This window comes from Salvelinus alpinus, chromosome 8, assembly GCF_045679555.1.
Source record: "Salvelinus alpinus chromosome 8, SLU_Salpinus.1, whole genome shotgun sequence".
NCBI classification, from domain to species: Eukaryota; Metazoa; Chordata; class Actinopteri; order Salmoniformes; family Salmonidae; genus Salvelinus; species Salvelinus alpinus.
The window spans coordinates 69,319,382-69,342,805 of NC_092093.1; the positions used below are offsets into that span (position 1 = coordinate 69,319,382).

General features: G+C 40.9%; 1 protein-coding gene across 1 annotated transcript in view; it reads right to left on the reverse strand.

The window, feature by feature from the left end:
• LOC139583600 (catenin delta-2-like) overlaps window positions 1-23,424 on the reverse strand; it is a 400,634-nt gene that overhangs the window by 204,802 nt on the left and 172,408 nt on the right. The window contains exons 7-11 of the mRNA XM_071414857.1: window positions 19,886-20,009; window positions 17,727-17,940; window positions 17,508-17,622; window positions 17,256-17,388; window positions 6,065-6,214 (exon numbers count right to left, since the gene is read on the reverse strand). Coding sequence (XP_071270958.1) covers window positions 6,065-6,214; window positions 17,256-17,388; window positions 17,508-17,622; window positions 17,727-17,940; window positions 19,886-20,009 — 736 coding nt within the window. The remainder of the gene's footprint in view (window positions 1-6,064; window positions 6,215-17,255; window positions 17,389-17,507; window positions 17,623-17,726; window positions 17,941-19,885; window positions 20,010-23,424) is intronic.

Sequence of the window (23,424 nt, forward strand, 5' to 3'; positions counted from 1 at the left end):
CCGACAGGTAAAACACAAATAAACAGAATGGAGTACCGTGAATTAATGGACAGTCAAGCATGCATCAGCTATGTAGCCAAGTGATCATAGTGTCCAGGGGGCAGCCGTAGATGGAGCAGAGGAGGCCTCCACTAAGCTAGCACGCGGCGTTTAAAGTTAGTAGCCCGGGGGGTGGTCTGCTCAGACGGAGGGGGTCTGCTCAGACGTGGTTGTGTCGACAGAGAATCCAAGCCAGATGGCGATGGCGAAAGAGAGGTTGTGAATTGTAGAATTGTGTTTGCTAACTGGTGCTAGCTTCGTGGCAGTGGCAGTGGCGCTAGCTCTTCAGCTAGCCGGCAGATGGGCCTAGCTCGAGGCTAGCTCAAGGCTAACTGGTGCTTGCTTCGGGACAGAGGTGTTAGCCAGTAGTAGCCACTCGGTTGCAGCTAGCTAGCTGTGATGATACGGTGTAATTGTCCAGAGCTTGCGTCAGGAATCCGGTGATGTGGTAGAGAAAAAGCAGTCCTATATGCTCTGGGTTGATATCGCGCTTGCAGCTAGCCGGCAGATGGGCCTAGCTCGAGGCTAGCTCAAGGCTAACTGGTGCTTGCTTCGGGACAGAGGTGTTAGCCAGTAGTAGCCACTCGGTTGCAGCTAGCTAGCTGTGATGATACGGTGTAATTGTCCAGAGCTTGCGTCAGGAATCCGGTGATGTGGTAGAGAAAAAGCAGTCCTATATGCTCTGGGTTGATATCGCGCTTGCAGCTAGCCGGCAGATGGGCCTAGCTCGAGGCTAGCTCAAGGCTAACTGGTGCTTGCTTCGGGACAGAGGTGTTAGCCAGTAGTAGCCACTCGGTTGCAGCTAGCTAGCTGTGATGATACGGTGTAATTGTCCAGAGCTTGCATCAGGAATCCGGTGATGTGGTAGAGAAAAAGCAGTCCTATATGCTCTGGGTTGATATCGCGCTTGCAGACTGGCAGGTATTGGCCCGGTATTGAAGCTGGCTGTGTCCGAGTTGAGGGTGAAGACCGCAGCAGTGGCTAACTGACTACTAGCTAGTAGCTAGTTATCTGGCTAGCTTCTGCTTGGGGTTACGGTTCTAAAGTATAAAAAAATAGCAGGTCCGTACCACATTGGGTGAGGCGGAATGTAGGAATGTATATTCAGTTCCTAGATGGAAAGTGAAATTAAAATATATACGAAATGTATACGAAAAATACGAAGACTATTTACTATTTACTATTTACACGCGACAGGACAATACAGGACAATACAAACACACGTCCGACTGCTACGCCATCTTGGATTCTTATCTTATCTTATTCTTATGACTATACTGTTATAATGACTATGCTGTTATACTGGCTATACTGTTATACTGACTAAACTGTTATAATACTGTTATAATGACTATACTGTTATACTGACTATACTGTTATACTGACTATATTGTTATACTGACTATACTGTTATAATGACTATACTGTTATAATGACTATACTGTTATAATGGTGTTATAATGACTATACTGTTATACTGACTATACTGTTATACTGACTATACTGTTATACTGACTAAACTGTTATAATACTGTTATAATGACTATACTGTTATACTGACAAAACTGTTATAATACTGTTATACTGACTATACTGTTATAATACTGTTATAATGACTATACTGTTATACTGACTAAACTGTTATAATACTGTTATAATGACTATACTGTTATACTGACTACACTGTTATATACTGACTATACTGTTATAATGACTATATTGTTATACTGCCTATATTGTTATACTGCCTATATTGTTATACTGACTACACTGTTATAATGACTATATTGTTATACTGCCTATATTGTTATACTGACTATACTGTTATGATGGTGTTATAATGGCCATACTGTTATAATGACTATACTGTTATAATACTGTTATAATGACTATACTGTTATAATGGTGTTATAATGACTATACTGTTATACTGACTAAACTGTTATAATACTGTTATAATGACTATACTGTTATAATGACTATACTGTTATACTGACTAAACTGTTATAATACTGTTATAATGACTATACTGTTATACTGACTATACTGTTATACTGACTAAACTGTTATAATACTGTTATAATGACTATACTGTTATAATGACTATACTGTTATACTGACTAAACTGTTATAATACTGTTATAATGACTATACTGTTATAATGACTATACTGTTATAATACTGTTATACTGACTATACTGTTATACAGACTATATTGTTATAATGACTATACTGTTATAATGACTACACTGTTATAATGACTATATTGTTATAACGACTATATTGTTATAATGACTATACTGTTATAATGACTACACTGTTATAATGACTATATTGTTATAATGACTATATTGTTATAATGACTATATTGTTATACTGCCTATATTGTTATACTGACTATACTGTTATACTGCCTATATTGTTATACTGACTATATTGTTATACTGACTACACTGTTATAATGACTATATTGTTATACTGCCTATATTGTTATACTGACTATACTGTTATGATGGTGTTATAATGGCTATACTGTTATACTGACTATATTGTTATAATACTGTTATAATGACTATACTGTTATAATGACTATACTGTTATAATGACTATACTGTTATAATGACTATACTGTTATAATGACTATGCTGTTATACTGGCTATACTGTTATACTGACTAAACTGTTATAATACTGTTATAATGACTATACTGTTATACTGACTATACTGTTATACTGACTATATTGTTATACTGACTATACTGTTATAATGACTATACTGTTATAATGACTATACTGTTATAATGGTGGTATAATGACTATACTGTTATACTGACTATACTGTTATACTGACTATACTGTTATACTGACTAAACTGTTATAATACTGTTATAATGACTATACTGTTATACTGACTATATTGTTATACTGACTATACTGTTATAATGACTATACTGTTATAATGGTGTTATAATGACTATACTGTTATACTGACTATACTGTTATACTGACTATATTGTTATACTGACTATACTGTTATAATGACTATACTGTTATAATGGTGTTATAATGACTATACTGGTATACTGACTATACTGTTATACTGACTAAACTGTTAAAATACTGTTATAATGACTATACTGTTATAATGACTATATTGTTATAATACTGTTATAATGACTATACTGGTATACTGACTATACTGTTATAATGACTATACTGTTATACTGACTATACTGTTATACTGACTATACTGTTATAATGACTATACTGTTATACTGACTATACTGTTATACTGACTATACTGTTATACTGACTAAACTGTTATAATACTGTTATAATGACTATACTGTTATACTGACTAAACTGTTATAATACTGTTATAATGACTATACTGTTATAATGACTATACTGTTATACTGACTACACTGTTATATACTGACTATACTGTTATAATGACTATATTGTTATACTGCCTATATTGTTATACTGCCTATATTGTTATACTGACTATACTGTTATGATGGTGTTATAATGGCCATACTGTTATAATGACTATACTGTTATAATACTGTTATAATGACTATACTGTTATAATGGTGTTATAATGACTATACTGTTATACTGACTAAACTGTTATAATACTGTTATAATGACTATACTGTTATAATGACTATACTGTTATACTGACTAAACTGTTATAATACTGTTATAATGACTATACTGTTATACTGACTATACTGTTATACTGACTAAACTGTTATAATACTGTTATAATGACTATACTGTTATAATGACTATACTGTTATACTGACTAAACTGTTATAATACTGTTATAATGACTATACTGTTATAATGACTATACTGTTATACTGACTAAACTGTTATAATACTGTTATACTGACTATACTGTTATAATGGTGTTATACTGACTATACTGTTATACTGACAAAACTGTTATAATACTGTTATACTGACTATACTGTTATAATAGTGTTATACTGACTATACTGTTATACTGACTAAACTGTTATACTGACTATATTGTTATACTGACTATACTGATAATGACTATACTGTTATAAAGACTATAGTGTTATACGGACTAAACTGTTATAAAGAATATAGTGTTATACTGACTATACTGTTAAAATTACTATACTGTTATAATACTGTTATACAGACTATACTGTTATACTGACTATACTGTTATAAAGATTATAGTGTTATACGGACTAAACTGTTATAAAGAATATAGTGTTATACTGACTATACTGTTAAAATTACTATACTGTTATAATGACTATACTGTTATAATACTGTTATACTGACTATACTGTTATACAGACTATATTGTTATAATGACTATACTGTTATAATGACTACACTGTTATAATGACTATATTGTTATAACGACTATATTGTTATAATGACTATACTGTTATAATGACTACACTGTTATAATGACTATATTGTTATAACGACTATATTGTTATAATGACTATACTGTTATAATGACTACACTGTTATAATGACTATATTGTTATAATGACTATATTGTTATAATGACTATATTGTTATACTGCCTATATTGTTATACTGACTATACTGTTATACTGCCTATATTGTTATACTGACTATATTGTTATACTGACTACACTGTTATAATGACTATATTGTTATACTGCCTATATTGTTATACTGACTATACTGTTATGATGGTGTTATAATGGCTATACTGTTATACTGACTATATTGTTATAATACTGTTATAATGACTATACTGTTATAATGACTATACTGTTATAATGACTATACTGTTATAATGACTATACTGTTATACTGACTATACTGTTATAATGGCTATACTGTTATACTGACTATACTGTTATAATGGTGTTATAATGGCTATACTGTTATACTGACTATACTGTTATACTGGTGTTATACTGACTATAAAGTCATACGACTGTTATACTGACTATATTGTTATACTGACTATATTGTTATGTTAGGTTTAGGGGTTAGGTTTAGTGTTAGGTTTAGGGGTTTGGGGTTAAGGTTGGAGTTATGGTCAAACTTAGGTTAGGTTCAGGGTTAAGGGAAAATATGATTTTGAAAGGGAATCAATTGTTTGGTCCCCACAAGGACAGCAAAACAAAGATATGTGTGTGTGTGTTGCGGGTGTGTATTTGTGCGTGTGTGTACATGTGTGTGTGACTGAGGCATCACTTATTCATTTTGAATCCCTATTAGCCGCACACAGGCCCTGCAGTGGTCAATCTAACCATCTTTAAACACACTGTTCTGTAGCCGGCTGCATTAAACAAGCCAATAATTCAGGAATCGATCAATACCGCTCACTAAGAGATTTCCTACTCTTTGGTCTCGCTGTGGGAAAGATAAGGCAAATGAGTCCCAGTGTGTGTTTTACGATATAAAACGACTGCATTAGAATTGATCTACTGCAATAACAGTAAATTGTATATGCTATAATTGTGTTTGCAAGGTAGCAAACCCTCAAACATGTAATAATGTACTTCTTAGAGAGTAAACAAATCGTTATATCATATTGCCCAATAAACAAGCTTGGATACACCCTGCCGTAGCGTATAGGCTTAAAGACATGCTCTTTGACTGCAAGCAATTTATTTATCTTTCATGTACCATACCCATTGATCCAAACAATAAGTAATCTATAGTAGCTTATTTAGCATAATCACTATTTGACCCACATGGTAATGATAGTTATTAATGCCTGGCTGGTTAATGACTGTGAGAAGATATAGCCTAGCGTGACAGAGAGGGCTATTTTCATGTAGAATGATGCTGTAATAGGATTTCGACAGCATACCTAAACCCACATCTAGATAACACAAATTAGTCTCTATTGAAGAATACTGGAGGTTAGTATGTGCTGGAGACAGAACTTTGTGTCTATCTCAATTTTTCTCTTTTTGTTAGTGTGTATACATATTAAAGGTGTGTGTGTGTGTTTAAATACTGTAGGGTGGATTATATAGTCTTACCAGTGTTGTTTCCCAGTCCCCTCATAGGTCCTTTGTGGTAGTGGTTGACTCTGTCCTCATAGATGGGCTCTTTGTGGTGGTCTGGGGATCCCAGGGGACGCAGGTCTGGACCACAGTGACTGTGCTGATTACTGTAGGAACCCCTGGAACCTGGAGAGGGGGAGGGAGGGTGTAAGGGAGGGAGGAAGAGAGAGAAAGACAGAGAGAAAGACAGAGAGAGAGAGGGGAGAGAGAGAGAGAAATCAGCCCTGAGTATTGACTTTTCTCCAGCAAAATGTAATTCTCCATACACATTGTCCCTAAGAGCTCCAGCCTCTCCTCTCCTCGCTTTCTCTGTAATCACCTTAGCTTCTGTACCAATAGTCTCTCTCTAGCCTCCTCTACTCCCATAGCCTCCAGCCTCTCCTCTCCTCTCTTTCTCTGTAATCACCTTAGCTTCTGTACCAATAGTCTCTCTCTAGCCTCCTCTACTCCCATAGCCTCCAGCCTCTCCTCTCCTCTCTTTCTCTGTAATCATCTTATCTTCTGTCCCAATAGTCTCTCTCTAGCCTCCTCTACTCCCATAGCCTCCAGCCTCTACTCCCATAACCTCTATAGCAGGGATCATCAACTAGATTCATCTTTTTTTTAAGCAGATGGTCAGGGGGCTGTAAAATTATTTCAAATAATTTATAGATTGCAAGAAGCCCAAACAGATATAATATTTGACAAAAATAATTTCAAACCTTCCTTACATTTGTATACGATCAAATACTGTATATCTCTCTATTAAGTGTGGGAATATTTTGGGAACAGATATCCTAAATTAAAATCTCTTGGAGCTGATTTCCTGGTGTTTTTACAGTCTTATGTCCAACAATAAAGAAAAAAAAATATATATATTTGTTTTGTATTTATTTGCTCAGAAAACTTGGGCGGTTGGGGAACCCTGCTCTACTCCCCTAGCACCTCTCTATCCCTGCCTTCTTCAGTCCAGTATACACTGGGATAGTAGTGGAAAACTCTACACGCACACACACACTTCACAACCCTGGCTCATTCCCGGACAGTGAGAAGCCAGAATCTATCCCCCAGCATAAGAGAGGAAAAAGTATGTGCATGTACGTGCGTAAATGTCTGTGTTTGTGCAGCAGGTATTCTACAATGGGGGACCGCGAGGAAATGTCATCCACGGATGAAGAGGGAACTAATGGGAGGAGGAAAGGAGAGGGGAATGAGGAGAGAGATAGGAGGAAAGAGAGATGAGGAGAGGAAGAAGAGGAGAAGAGGAGAAGGGAGTGAGAAGAGAGGGATGAGATGAGAGGGATGAGGAGAGAGGGATGAGGAGAGAGGGATGAGGATAGGAGGATGATGAGAGAGGGATGAGGACAGGAGGATGAGGAGAGAGGGATGAGGATAGGAGGATGATGAGAGAGGGATGATGAGAGAGGGATTAGGATAGGAGGATGATGAGAGAGGGATGAGGAGAGAGTGATGAAGAAAGTGGGATGAGGAAAGAGGGATGATGAGAGAGGGATGATGAGAGAGGGATGAGGAGAGAGGGATGATGAGAGAGGGGTGAAGAGAGAGGGGTGAAGAGAGAGGGATGAGGAGAGAGGGATGAGGAGAGAGGGATGAGGAGAGTGGTGAAGAGAGAGGGATGAGGAGAGAGGGATGAGGAGAGTGGTGAAGAGAGAGGGATGATGAGAGAGGGATGAGGAGAGAGGGGAACACAGTCAGTTGTACTAACAACAGGAGATATTGTCCCTGAACGCTGTATTTCTATAGTGTACCCAGTCAAAAGTTTGGACACACCTACTCATTCCAGGGTTTTTCTTTTCTACTATTTTCTGCATTGGAAAATAACATTGAAGACATCAATAACACATATGGAATCATGTAGTAACTAAAAAAGTGTTAAACATATCAAAACATATTTTATATTTGAGATTCTTCAAAGTGGCCACCTTTCGCCTTGATGACAGCTTTGCACACTCTTGGCATTCTCTCAACAAGCTTTTAATTTTTTAAATATTTGTTTGTTTAACCTTTATTTAACCAGGTAGGCCAGTTGAGAACAAGTTCTCATTTACAGCTGCGACCTGGCCAAGATAAAGCAAAGAAGTGCGACATAAACAACAACACAGAGTTACACATGGAATAAACAAATGTACAGTCAATAACACAACAGAAAAATATATATACAGTGTGTGCAAATGTAGTAAGATTAGGGAGGTAAGGCCATAGTGGCAAAATAATTACAATTTACCATTAACACTGGAGTGAGATGTACAGATGATGATGTGCAAGTAGAGATACTGGGTTGCAAAGGAGCAAAAATAAACAACAATATGGGGATGAGGTAGTTGGGTGTGCTATTTACAGATGGGCTGTGTACAGGTGCAGTGATCGGTAAGCTGCTCTGACAGCTGATGCTTAAAGTTAGTGAGGGAGATATAAGTCTCCAGCTTCAGTGATTTTTGCAATTCGTTCCAGTCATTGGCAGCAGAGAGCTGGAAGGAAAGGCGGCCAAAGGAGGAATTGGCTTTGGGGATGACCAGTGAAATATACCTGCTGGAGCGCATGCTACGGGTGGGTGTTGCTATGGTGACCAGTGAGCTGAGATAAGGCGGGGCTTTACCTAGCAAAGACTTATAGATGAACTGGAGCCAGTGGGTTTGAAGACGAATATGAAGCGAGGGCCAGCCAACGAGAGCATACAGGTCGCAGTGGTGGGAAGTATATGGGGCTTTGGTGACAAAATGGATGGCATTGTGATAGACTAGATACAATGTGCTAAGTAGAATGTTGGAGGCTATTTTGTAAATTACATCGCCGAAGTCAAGGATCGGTAGGATAGTCAGTTTTACAAGGGTATGTTCAGCAGCATGAGTGAAGGAGGCTTTGTTGCGAAATAGGAGCAGTTGGAGGCCATGGAAGGAGTGTTGTATGGCATTGAAGCTCGTCTGGAGGTTTGTTAACACAGTGTCCAAAGAAGGGCCAGAAGTATACAGAATGGTGTCTTCTGCGGAGAGGTGGATCAGAGAATCACCAGCAGCAAGAGCGACATCATTGATATATACAGAGAAAAGAGTCGGCCCGAGAATTGAACCCTGTGGCACTCCCATAGACACTGTGATTTGACACACTGAAATCTATCTGAGAAGTAGTTGGTGAACCAGGCGAGGCAGTCATTTGAGAAACCAAGGCTGTTGAGTCTGCTGATAAGAATGTGGTGATTGACAGAGTCGAAAGCCTTGGCCAGGTCGATGGCCAGGTCGACCCTTGGCCAGGTGACCGCGGCAGCTTTCCAATCTTTAGGGATCTCAGACGATACGAAAGAGAGGTTGAACAGGCTAGTACTAGCTTGCAACAATTGCGGCAGATAACTTTAGAAAGAGAGGGTCCAGGTTGTCTAGCCCAGGTGATTTGTAGGGGTCAAGGTTTTGCAGCTCTTTCCGAACATCAGCTATTTGGATTTGGGTGAAGGAGGAGCGGGGGGGCTTTGGCAAATTGCTGCGGGGGGTGCAGAGATGTTGGCTGGGGTAGGGGTAGCCAGGTAGAAAGCATGGCCAGCCGTAGAAAAATGCTTATTGAAATTCTCGATTATCATGGATTTATTGGTGGTGGCAGTGTTTCCTAGCCTCAGTGCAGTGGGCAGCTGAGAGGAGGTGCTCTTATTCTCCATGGACTTTACAGTGTCCCAAAACTTTTTGGAATTTGTGCTACAGATTGCAAATTTCTGTTTGAAAAAGCTATCCTTTGCTTTCCTAACTGAGTGTGTATATAACTTCCCTGAAAAGTTGCATATCGCGGAGGCTATTCGATGCTAATGCAGTAGGCCACAGGATGTTTTTGTGCTGGTCAAGGGCAGTGAAGTCTGGAGTGAACCAAGGGCTATATCTGTTCTTAGTTCTACATTTTTTGAATGGGGCATGCTTATTTAAGATGGTGAGGAAAGCACTTTTAAAGAATAACCAGGTATCTCTACTGACGGGATGAGGTCAATATCCTTCCAGGATACCCGGGCCAGGTCGATTAGAAAGGCCTGCTCGCATAAGTGTTTTAGGGAGCGTTTGACAGTGATGAGGGGTGATCGTTTCACCGCTGACCCATTACGGACAGATTGCAATGAGGCAGTGATTGCTGAGATCCTGGTTGAAGAAAGCAGAGGTGTATTTAGAGGGCAGGTTGGTCAGGATGACGTCTATGAGGGTGCCCGTGTTTACGGATTTGGGGTTGTACCTGGTAGGTTCCTTGATGATTTGTGTGAGATTGAGGGCATCTAGCTTAGATTGTAGGACGGCCGGGGTGTTAACTTCTCTAGGATAGGGGGCAGCATTTTCACTTTTGGATAAATAGCATGCCCAATTTCAACTTCCTTCTACTCATCCCCAGAATATAAGATATGCATATTATTAGTAGATTTGGATAGAAAACACTCTGAAGTTTCTAAAACTGTTTGAATCATGTATGTGAGTATAACAGAACTTATGTAGCAGGCAAAACCCTGAGGACTAACCATTCAGAATATTTCTATTTTTAGGTCACTGTCTGTTCAATGAGTTTTCATTGGGATACTAGATTTCTAATCAACATGTTTGCAGTTCCTACCGCTTCCACTGGATGTCACCAGTCGTTGGAAATTGGTTGAGGTTATTCCTTTGTGCAATGAAGAAGTACGGCCATCTGGAATCAGTGTAACGTTATGTGTACTGTTTGAGAGTTGCGCAAGACTAGAAATGTAGCGTTAGTTTGTTGTCCTCCTGTATTGAAAACAGATAGACCCGTCTTCAATTTGATCGATTATTAACGTTTAAAAATACCTAAAGTTGTATTACAAAAGTAGTTTGAAATGTTTTGGCAAAGTTTAGAGAATTTTTTTTTGATATTTTGTAGTGACGTTGCGCAAATTGGAAGCTGTTTTTTTCTGGATCAAACGCTACAAATAAATGGACAATTTGGATATATATGGACGGAATTAGTCGAACAAAAGGACCATTTGTGATGTTTATGGGACATATTGGAGTGCCAACAAAAGAAGCTCGTCAAAGGTAAGGCATGATTTATATTTTATTTCTGCGTATTGTGTTGCGCCTGCAGGGTTGAAATATGCTACACTCTCTTTGTTTACTGTTGTGCTATCATCAGATAATAGCATCTTATGCTTTCGCCGAAAAGCCTTTTTGAAATCTGACATGTTGGCTCGATTCACAACGAGTGTAGCTTTAATTTGGTATCTTACATGTGTGATTTAATGAAAGTTTGATTTTATATCATTTTTTTGAATTTGGCGCTCTACATTTTCCCTGGCTATTGGCCAAGTGGGACGCAAGCGTCCCAGAGAGGTTAACCATATCCCAGTTTAGGTCACCTAACAGAACGAACTCTGAAGATAAATGGGGGGCAATCAATTCACATAAGTATCCAGGGCACAGCTGGGGGCTGAGGGGGGTCTATAACAAGCGGCAACAGACAGATACTTATTTCTGGAAAGATGGATTTTTAAAAGTAGAAGCTAGAACTGTTTGGGCACAGACCTGGATAGCATGACAGAACTCTGTAGGCTATCTCTGCAGTAGTTTGCGACTTCGCTCCATTTGGCAGTTCTACCTTGTTGTAAATGAAAATGTTGTAGTTGGGGATGGAAATTTCAGAATTTTTGGTGGCATTCGTAAGCCAGGATTCAGACACGGCTAGGTCATCAGGGTTGGCGGAGTGTGCTAAAGCAGTTAGTAAAACAAACTTAGGGAGGAGGCTTCTGATGTTAACATGCATGAAACCAAGGCTTTTACGGTTACAGAAGTCAACAAATGATAGCGCCTGGGGAATAGGTGTGGTACTGGGGTCTACAGGGCCTGGGTTAACCTCTACATCACCAGAGTAAGAGAGGAGGAGTAGGATACGGCTAAAGGCTATAAGAACTGGTCGTCTCGTGCGTTGGGAACAGAGAATAAAAGGAGAAGATTTCTGGGCGTGGTAGAATAGGTTCAGGGCATAATGTACAGACAAGGGTATGGTAGGATGTGAGTACAGTGTAGGTAAACGTAGGCGTTGAGTGACGATGAGAAAGGTTTCGTCTCTGGTGGCACCAGTTAAGCCAGGTGAGGTCTCCGCATGTGTGGGGGGTGGGACAAAAGAGCTATCTAAGGCAAGGTGAGCGGGACTGAGGGCTCTACAGTGAAATAAAACAATAAGAACTAGCCGAGACAGCAGTAGACAAGGCATATTGACATTAGAGAGAGGCATGTTGACATTAGAGAGAGGCAGAAAGCAGGTGTTGATCGGGAGATCGGGAGAGCTAAGACAACAACGGGTAAATGGAGATGAATGGGCAGAGCGGGTCAGTTAGGTACATACAGGACCTGAGTTCGAGGCCGGGGCCGACAGATAAACACAATTAGGTACCATGTAATTGAAACAGTCCAGGGGGCATCAGCTGTGTAGCTGAGTGATCATAGGGTGCAAAGAACAGCAATAGGTGAGTCAGGGAGCCGTTCAGTAGTCAGTACTACGCTAGTCGAGCGGGAGACACAGTGTTTAGAAAGCTAGTAGGCTGGGGCAAGAAGATGGGTCTTCAGCGACATCGCAACGGAAAAGCCTGTTGAGACCACATCAGGGGGATCAGTGGGGCTCTGTGTCGACAATAAAGGTTCCAGGCCAATTGGCAAAAGAGGTATTGTAGTCCTAGAATTAGCTGGTATATAGGCCTAGCTCGAGGCTAGATCAAGGCTAACTGGTGCTTGCTTTGGGACAGAGGCGTTAGCTAACAGTAGCCATTCGGTAGCAGCTAGCTAGCTATGATAATCCGGTGTAATGATCCAGAGCGGCAGAAATCCGGTGATGTGGTAGAGAGAAGCAGTCCGATATGCTCTGGGTTGATATCGCTCTGTGCAGACTGGCATGTATTGTCCGAGCTAAAGCTGGCGGTGTCCGAGCTAAATGTGAAGACTGCTATCCGTGGCTAACAAAGACTAGTAGCTAGTTAGTTGGCTAGCTCCTGACGGAGGTTCCAGTCATAAGGAATAAAAATAGCAGATCCGTACCACATTGGGTGAGGCGGGTTGCAGGAAAGTATATTTAGTTGGTAGACAGAAAGTGAGATTAAAATGTATATGAGAAAAAAATTGGGAAAAAATGATTATTTACACAGGATAAGACACAGGAGAAGACAAAGGCAAACACAACACACATCCGACTGCTACGCCATCTTGGATCACAGCTTCATGAGGTAGTCACCTGGAATGCATTTCAATTAACAGGTATGCCTTGTTAAAAGTTAATTTGTGGAATTTATTTCCTTCATAATGTGTTTGAGCCAATCAGTTGTGTTGTGACAAAGTAGGGGTGGTATACAGAAGATAGCCCTATTTGGTAAAAGACCAAGTCCATATTATTGCAAGAACAGCTCAAATAAGCAAAGAGAAACAACCGTCCATCATTATTTTAAGCCATGAAGGTCAGTCAATCTGGAAAATGTCAAGAATTTAGAAAGTTTCTTCAGGTGCAGTCGCAAAAACCATCAAGCGCTGTGATGAAACTGGCTCTCATGATGACCGCCACAGGAAAGGAAGACCCAGAGTTACCTCTGCTGCAGAGGATAAGTTCATTAGAGTTACCAGCCTCATATTGCAGCCTAAATAAATGCTTCACAGAGTTCAAGTAACAGACACATCTCAACATCATCTGTTCAGAGGAGACTGCGTGAATCAGGACTTCATGGTCGAATTGCTGCAAAGAACCCACTACTGAAGGACACCCATAATAAGAAGAGACTTGCTTGGGCCAAGAAACATGAGCAATGGATATTCGATCGGGGGAAGCCTGTCCTTTGGTCTGATGAGTCCAAATTTGAGATTTTTGGTTCCAAACGCCGTTTCTTTGTGAGACGCAGAGTAGGTGAACGGATGATCTCTCCATGTGTAATTCCCAACGTGAAGCATGGAGGAGGAGGTGTGTTGGTGTGGGGGTGCTTTGCTGGTGACACCGTCAGTGAATTATTTAGAATTCAAGGCACACTTAACCAGCATGGCTACCACAGCATTCTGCAGCGATAAGCCATCCCATCTGGTTTGCGCTTAGTGGGATTATGATTTGTTTTTCAACAGGACAATGACCCAACACAACTCCAGGCTGTGTAAGGGCTATTTTACCAAGAAGGAGAGTGATGGAGTGCTGCATCAGATGACCTGGCCTCCACATTCACCCGACCTCAACCCAATTGAGATGGTTTGGGATGAGTCGGACCGCAGAGTGAAGGAACAGCAGCCAACAAGTGTTCAGCATATGTGGGAACTCCTTCAAGACTGTTGGAAAACCATTCCAGTTGAAGCTGGTTGAGAGAATGCCAAGCGTGTGCAAAGCTGTCATCAAGGCAAAGGGTGGCTACTTTGCAGAATCTAAATTATACAATATATTTTGATTTGTTTAACTACTTTTTTGGTTACTACATGATTCCATGTGTGTTATTTCACAGTTTTGATGTCTTCACTATTATTCTAAAATGTAGAAAACAGTAAAAATAAAGAAAAACCCTTGAATGAGTAGGTGTGTCCAAACTTTTGACTGGTACTGTATATTGTGCTGATCTGCAGTGGTAGACGGTATTTTACCATGCTACTGTGTAGGGAGGACAGAGTTGTTATGTAATCTTTATAGAGCATATTGTCTAGCATCAGCCATAAAATAATAAGATTCAAAATGCATTTTCCTCAGTCCTTTGTGTGTGTGTGTGTGTGTGTGTGTGTGTGTGTGTGTGTGTGTGTGTGTGTGTGTGTGTGTGTGTGTGTGTGTGTGTGTGTGTGTGTGTGTGTGTGTGTGTGTGTGTGTGTGTGTGTGTGTGTGTGTGTGTGTGTGTGTGTGTGTGCACGCGTTTCCCCCTTTTTTGGCAGGATTCCCGAACACAGACACCTCTGACTTTTCCTCACTGAGCGCTTGTTCATTACACTGCATAACAAATGTAAGGCAGGGCCTCCCTGGGAGGAAGAAGGAAGGGGGAGAGGGGAGTGAAAGAGCAAGAGACAGAGACAGAGACCGAGAGAGACAGAGAGAGAGAGACAGAGACAGAGAGAGCTAATAATAAAATAAAATATTTGGCATGGGTCATTAGACCCTCAAAAAGTTCTACAGCTGCACTGTCGAGAGCATCCTGACCGGTTGCATCACCGCCTGGTATGGCAACTGCTCGGCATCTGACCGTAAGGCGCTACTAAGGGTAGTGCGTATGGCCCAGTACATCACTGGGGCCAAGCTTCCTGCCATCCAGGACCTATATACTAGGCGGTGTCAGAGGCCCCAAAAAATGTCAAAGACTCCAGTCACCCAAGTCATAGACTGTTCTCTCTGCTACCGCACGGCAAGCGGTACCGGAGCACCAAGTCTAGGTCCAAAAGGCTTATTAACAGCTTCTACCCCCAAGCAATAAGACTGCTGAACAATTAATCAAATGACCACCAGACTATTTACATTTACACCCCCCCACCCCCTTTGTTTTTACACTACTGCTACTTGCATAGTCACTTTACCCCTACCTGCATGTACAAATTACCTCGGCTAACCTGTACCCCTGCACATTGACTCGATACCGGTACAACTGTATATAGCCTCGTTAATCTTGTTTTATTGTTTTATTGTGTTGTTGGTTAAGGGCTTGTAAGTAAGCGTTTCACTGTAAGGTGAAACACCTGTTGTAAGTAAGCGTTTCACTGTAAGGTGAAACACCTGTTGTAAGTAAGCGTATCACTGTAAGGTACAACACCTGTTGTATTCTGAGCACGTGACAAATAACATGTGATTTTATCTAGAGTAGTAATAATGAAGAGAAGGAAGCTGCCTCCCTTTAACACTACTGATGGTTGTTTACCAAAATGAGGGTTTGAATATGGACAGAAAGGAAAGAAGGATGGAGGGAACCAAGAAGAGAGGAGCACTAATTAGAATGATGGACACACTCCGTCGCCTGTCTCATCCTTGTCATCCTCCTCTCCTCTCCGGCTCTCTTCCCTCCCTTCTTTGATGTCTCATGGAGACTTACTGAGTCACTGCTCAGGCTCCCCATATCAAAGTGCTCAACTGTTAGGATGGAGGGATGGAAAGAGAGAGGGAGGGAGCTGGCCTCCCATGACACTATGAAACTTGAAATTTGATACAGTCAGAAAAATGTTATAATGATTAAAGAAAATAAAAGGAATATGCAAAACCAGCCCAAGCCCCCTGCTGCCTGTGTTCAGCTCTGAACCTCCTGTTTGTGTGCTAAAAAGGAAACATGGACTATATTATTATAAAGTATTATGTAAAAGTATTATGTAAATATGATCATAAAACCACAATGCAACACCACTACTAAGTATTGCTTTAGCCTGTTACTCTTGAGGATTTAACTCATTCTATAACAAAGTCATTAACGTTTTCACTTTGATGTTTGTGCTCAATGTCAAAGATGAATAAATACGTTATTATTATTAAACAAGTAGCTAGCAAACATTCAGTGTTGCATTCATGTTATAGCTAGCAGCGTTTCAGATGTACACTGTCAACGATCTTCAACATCCTGTCTTGTTTCTAAGGAAGAAGTAGCACTTCACAATTCTTAGAAAACAATTTAATTTAATCTTTAGAATTGATGGAATTTTCAAGGACCTGACACTAGCTAAGGACATCTTTCAGTATTTGTATTCAGTAATGTCTCCAAAACTCTCTCTAAGTGTAATATAGAGCACAACCCTGGCCTGTGTTCTATTCTCTCTCCACACAAAAAGCCCTTGAAGCATCACGACTCAGCTGTATAAGAGGCTGATTGCAGTCTTCAGAAGCACTGAACCTTCAGATGACATTCAACAAACACACAGCTTATTCAACACACACACCTACATACCCACACACACACGCACACACTGCAGAGCACAACCACTCATTACTGCAGAGCCACGGGTCTGTTATTGGGATCAATAAGAGATAAGATGTTAGTAACCTGACAGACAGTTATTACCACTGAGTAACTCTAACTCAAAGATAACAGTCAACAACTTACTCACCGAGGACAACAGTCAGACCACATAACAAGGTAAAGACCAACTCTAGGCCAAGGACTCACTTAACTCCATACAGAAGAGTAAATAACAGCAGAGGAAAAATATTCAGTGTTTGCATTGCATACATGGAGGGATTCACTTTGAGAGGCGCGTTGCTGTGCGCATATGTTTGTACGTCTTACCTGCCAGACTGCCAGGCCTCTGTAGCGTAGCGGTAGCATAGAGCTCATGGGATATCTTGTACTGGTCGGAGGCGTGGTGAGCAGCCAGTCTTTTAGGAGACAGAGTAGCGTAGCTCCCTATGCCCGAACTCATCTAGGGATTCACATAGAAACACATTGTGTAGAACAGACATGATTATCTTTATTCTAGAGAATGTTGCTTAAGAATAATGTGCAGTACCATGCACTGAATATCTGTGTTTCAATACACACCAGGTGTAGTGGGGATGATGAAGCGCTAGCCCCTCCCCCGGCAACTGTTGCTATGGAGTTGGGTGGAGAGCCCACCCTCAGCGGAGACCCTGTTGTTGTCACGGCACCAGTGGTGCTGTAAGCAGAACAACTTGTTTGGTTATGGTGATCATTTTAAATGTTTTCAATTGTAGGTTTAACCTCGTTCTTCTTCCAAACCAACCAATGAAATGGCCCTACCTGTAGGACTTGGCGAGTCGGTTGGCTGGGGACTGTTTGTTGGGTGAGGATAAGGAGGAGGAAGGTAGGCGCTGGGTGGTAGCGTAGCCCGGTGTGTCTGAGGCTGAGCCCAGGCGCTGCAGCTTGCTGGGAGAACCAGACCCTCCACCTCCACCTCCGGTCAGAGGGGAACTCACACGCTGGGCAGGCAGGGTGGAACTGGAGTAGTAGTGACCTGGGATCAGATGGAACAGGGGTTATAACAAGGTTGAAGAACGTTAGTCCTCTAGATGCTGATCTAATACCAGTTTAGCACTTTCCCTAAGCTGTTGCTAGATCTGTGCCTAAGGGCAATTTCTAACCGAAGCTGAAAGGATTGGATGCCATGTGTAGTACCTTTAATGGTATTATCTCTGTCTCATTTCTCTTCATGTATAATGGTATGTACTGTATAATAAAACAATCATTTCTAACAAAAGCTAAAAAGATTGGATGGCATGTGTGATTCCTGGTCTCTTTAAGGACATTATCTCTCTCTCTAAATTCTGTCTATACAATGTTATGTATACAGTATATTGTATTTACAGTGGGGAGAACAAGTATTTGATACACTGCCGATTTTGCAGGTTTTCCTACTTACAAAGCATGTAGAGGTCTGTAATTTTTTATCATAGGTACACTTCAACTGTGAGAGACGGAATCTAAAACAAAAATCCAGAAAATCACATTGTATGATTTTTAAGTAATTAATTTGCATTTTGATCACCTACCAACCAGTAAGAATTCCGGCTATCACAGACCTGTTAGTTTTTCTTTAAGAAGCCCTCCTGTTCTCCACTCATTACCTGTATTAACTGCACCTGTTTGAACTCGTTACCTGTATAAAAGACACCTGTCCACACACTCAATCAAACAGACTCCAACCTCTCCACAATGGCCAAGACCAGAGAGCTGTGTAAGGACATCAGGGCTAAAATTGTAGACCTGCACAAGGCTGGGATGGGCTACAGGACAATAGGCAAGCAGCTTGGTGAGAAGGCAACAACTGTTGGCGCAATTATTAGAAAATGGAAGAAGTTCAAGATGACGGTCAATCACCCTCGGTCTGGGGCTCTATGCAAGATCTCACCTCGTGGGGCATCAATGATCATGAGGAAGGTGAGGGATCAGCCCAGAACTACACGGCAGGACCTGGTCAATGACCTGAAGAGAGCTGGGACCACAGTCTCAAAGAAAACCATTAGTAACACACTACGCCGTCATGGATTAAAATCCTGCAGTGCACGCAAGGTCCCCCTGCTCAAGCCAGCGCATGTCCAGGCCCGTCTGAAGTTTGCCAATGACCAACAAAAATAGAGCGTTTTGGTCTAAACTCCACTCGCCGTGTTTGGAGGAAGAAGAAGGATGAGTACAACCCCAAGAACACCATCCCAACCGTGAAGCATGGAGGTGGAAACATCATTCTTTGGGGATGCTTTTCTGCAAAGGGGACAGGACGACTGCACCGTATTGAGGGGAGGATGGATGGGGCCATGTATCGCGAGATCTTGGCCAACAACCTCCTTCCCTCAGTAAGAACATTGAAGATGGGTCGTGGCTGGGTCTTCCAGCATGACAACGACCCGAAACACACAGCCAGGGCAACTAAGGAGTGGCTCCGTAAGAAGCATCTCAAGGTCCTGGAGTGGCCTAGCCAGTCTCAAGACCTGAACCCAATAGAAAATCTTTGGAGGGAGCTGAAAGTCCGTATTGCCCAACAACAGCCCCGAAACCTGAAGGATCTGGAGAAGGTCTGTATGGAGGAGTGGGCCAAAATCCCTGCTGCAGTGTGTGCAAACCTGGTCAAGAACTACAGGAAACGTATGGTCTCTGTAATTGCAAACAAAGGTTTCTGTACCAAATATTAAGTTCTGCTTTTCTGATGTATCAAATACTTATGTCATGCAATAAAATGCAAATTAATTACTTAAAAATCATACAATGTGATTTTCTGGATTTTTGTTTTAGATTCCGTCTCTCACAGTTGAAGTGTACCTATGATAAAAATTACAGACCTCTAAATGCTTTGTAAGTAGGAAAACCTGCAAAATCGGCAGTGTATCAAATACTTGTTCTCCCCACTGTATATAATGTAGATGTGTACTGGTATTGTATGTATATAATGCAGAAATACAGTATACCGATTGTGGGAAGCTGTGCATCAGGCAGATGAAAGGCACTGCCATGGCTCTGAGAGAAGGAGTCTCCTCCACTACCTCCCCCTCCCCCTGCCTGCTGCTGCTGGGCCGCACGACTAGATGTCACCTGGAGGGAGAAAGAGAGAGCGTAAAGAGAGAGAGATTAAAGAGAGTGATAGAGGAGTGAGGAGAAAGAAGAGACAGAGAGGGGGGAGTAAAGAGACAGAGGGAGACAGACAGACAGACAGACAGACAGACAGACAGACAGACAGACAGACAGACAGACAGACAGACAGACAGACAGACAGACAGACAGACAGACAGACAGACAGACAGACAGACAGACAGACAGACAGAGAGAGAGAGAGAGAGAGAGAGAGAGAGAGAGAGAGAGAGAGAGAGAGAGAGAGAGAGAGAGAGAGAGAGAGAGAGAGAGAGAGAGAGAGAAGGGGGGGTTGTAAAAGACAGGAAATTACTATTCTACCTTATCACCACATCATTTCTCTCTACATCTTCTTAAGATAGACATTTCTAAAAGTTAGAACCTATAACACTGCCACAGATGATATCCGGTCAAGTTGGATTCCACTATCACATCATGCATTTTTCACCAAGTCACAGTGATCCTATCCCAACACAACAGACAGAGTTATCTAATGTATTCCTCTAGATCCTCAGAGACAGCAGCACAGCATATGTTTCTACTCCTCTGAGCTCCTTCCCCTTATGCTAATGACAGTCACCATGAATATGTCTCTAAAGGTGAACCACACACACACACACGCTGAGGCTCGCTTGCAGTAGGCCCTCGTTTAACTGTGCACACACACACACACACACACACACACACACACACACACACACACACACACACACACACACACACACACACACACACACACACACACACACACACACACACACACACACATACACACACACACACACACCTTCCTCAGGCAGCTCCTGGCTCCAGGCTGTATTTTCCCTCCCTAATAAGCCAAAGCGTGTCTACTGATTACAGTGACTCTTTTAGAATGACATTTTTGCATCTACTTATCCATTTTGAGATTTTGGCGTATTTTGGACCATTAATAATTCGTATTTTCAAAAAGTCTAAATAAAAATGTCAAAAAGTTGATGAAAATGTATATTTCCGTTAGTTTATCATACCGTCATAAAAATGTCATGAATTGTAACCACTTTTAAATGGACATACATCCATTATTTCAAATCTCACTATATTGAAACACATGTAAAAGCCAATTTCATAGAAAATTTTACAAATTGGACTATATGTAGTAACTTACTTTGAAGAGATGGTGACTGGGTCTAAATAGGTGTTTGGTAGTCTTAATTCAGTGTACTTGTCTTTAATTGACTTTTCCCGAAGTTCAGACTCATCCCACACGCCAATTAATTTCTCTCAGCTTCAGAAGCATCTGCATTCACCAAATGTTGTGTGGTAATCCTTAGAGGTATTCTCCAGACTCAATATGGTGTCACACTGTCACGCCCTGGCCTTAGTTATCTTTGTTTTCTTTATTATTTTGGTTAGGTCAGGATGTGACATGGGGGATTTATGTGTTTTGTCTTGTCTAGGGGTTTTGTATGTTTATGGGGTGTTTACTAGTCTAGGTGTTTGTATGTCTATGGTTGCCTAGATTGGTTCTCAATTAGAGGCAGCTGTTTATCATTGTCTCTGATTGGGAACCATATTTAGGCAGCCATATTCTTTAGGGATTTCGTGGGTTATTGTCTATATGTAAGTTGCCTGTGTCTGCACTTGTTTAATATATAGCTTCATGTTCGTTTGTTGTTTTGTATAGTTTGTTTAAGTGTTCTTGGTTTCGTTAAATAAATAGAAGAATGTATTCTTATCCCGCTGCGCCTTGGTCCTCCTCTCTTCCACATTACGACGAACGTGACACACATCACTATTCTTTATGACATTTTCTTTTGAAATTAAATGTTTGTACCTGAAATATTCAGATATTTAATGAGATTCAGATGAAGTCGGAAGTTTAAATACACCTTAGCCAATTACATTTAAACTCAGTTTTTCACAATTCCTGACATTTAATCCTAGTAAATATTCCCTGTCTTAGGTCAGTTAGGATCACCACTTAATTTTAAGAATATGAAATGTCAGAATAATAGTAGAGAGAATGATTTATTTCAGCTTTTATTTCTTTCATCACATTCCCAGTGGATCATAAGTTTACATACACTCATTTAGTATTTGGTAGCATTGCCTTTAAATTGTTTAACTTGGGTCAAACGTTTTGGATAGCCTTCCACAAGCTTCCCACAATGTTGGGTGAATTTTGGCCCATTCCTCCTGACTGAGCTGGTGTAACTGAGTCAGTTTTGTAGGCCTCCTTGCTCGCACACGCTTTTTCAGTTCTGCCCACAAATTTTCTATAGGATTGAGGTCAGGGCTTTGTGATGGCCACTCCACTACCTTGACTTTGCTGTCCTTAAGCCATTTTGCCACAACTTTGGAAGTATGCTTGGGGTCATTGTCCATTTGGAAGATGCATTTGCGACAAAGCTTTAACTTCCTGACTGATGTCTTAAGATGTTGCTTCAATATATCCACATAATTTTCCTGCCTCATGATGCCATCTATTTTGTGAAGTGCACCAGTCCCTCCTGCAGCAAAGCACACCCACAACATGATGCTGCCACCCCCATGCTTCACGGTTGGAATGGTGTTCTTCGACTTGCAAGCCTCCCCCTTTTTCCTCCAAACATAACGATGGTCATTATGGCCAAACAGTTCTATTTTTGTTTCATCAGACCAGAGGACATTTCTCCAAAAAGTATGATCTTTGTCCTCATGTGCAGTTGGAAACCGTAGTCTGGCTTTTTTATGGCGGTTTTGGAGCAGTGGCAACTTCCTTGCTGAGCGGCCTTTCAGGTTATGTCGATATATGACTCGTTTTACTGTGGATATAGATACTTTTGTACCTGTTTCCTCCAGCATCTTCACAAGGTCCTTTGCTGTTGTTCTGGGATTGATTTGCACTTTTTGCACCAAAGTACGTTAATCTCTAGGAGACAGAACGCGTCTCCTTCCTGAGCGGTATGACGGCTGCGTGGTCCCATGGTATTTATACTTGCGTACTATTGTTTGTACAGATGAACATGGTACCTTCAGGCGTTTGGAAATTGCTCCCAAGGATGAACCAGACTTGTGGAGGTTTACAATATTTTTTCTGAGGTCTTGGCTGATTTCTTTTGATTTTCCCATGATTTCAAGCAAAGAGGCAGTGAGTTTGAAGGTAAGTATTGAAATACATCCACAGGTACACCTCCAATTGACTCAAATTATGTCAATTAGCCTATCAGAAGCTTCTAAAGCCATTACATCATTTTCTGGAATTTTCCAAGCTGTTTAAAGGCACAGTCAACTTAGTGTATGTAAACTTCTGACCCACTGGAATTGTGATACAGTGAACTATAAGTGAAATAATCTGTCTGTAAACAATTGTTGGAAAAATTACTTGTGTCATGCACAAAGTAGATGTCCTAACCGA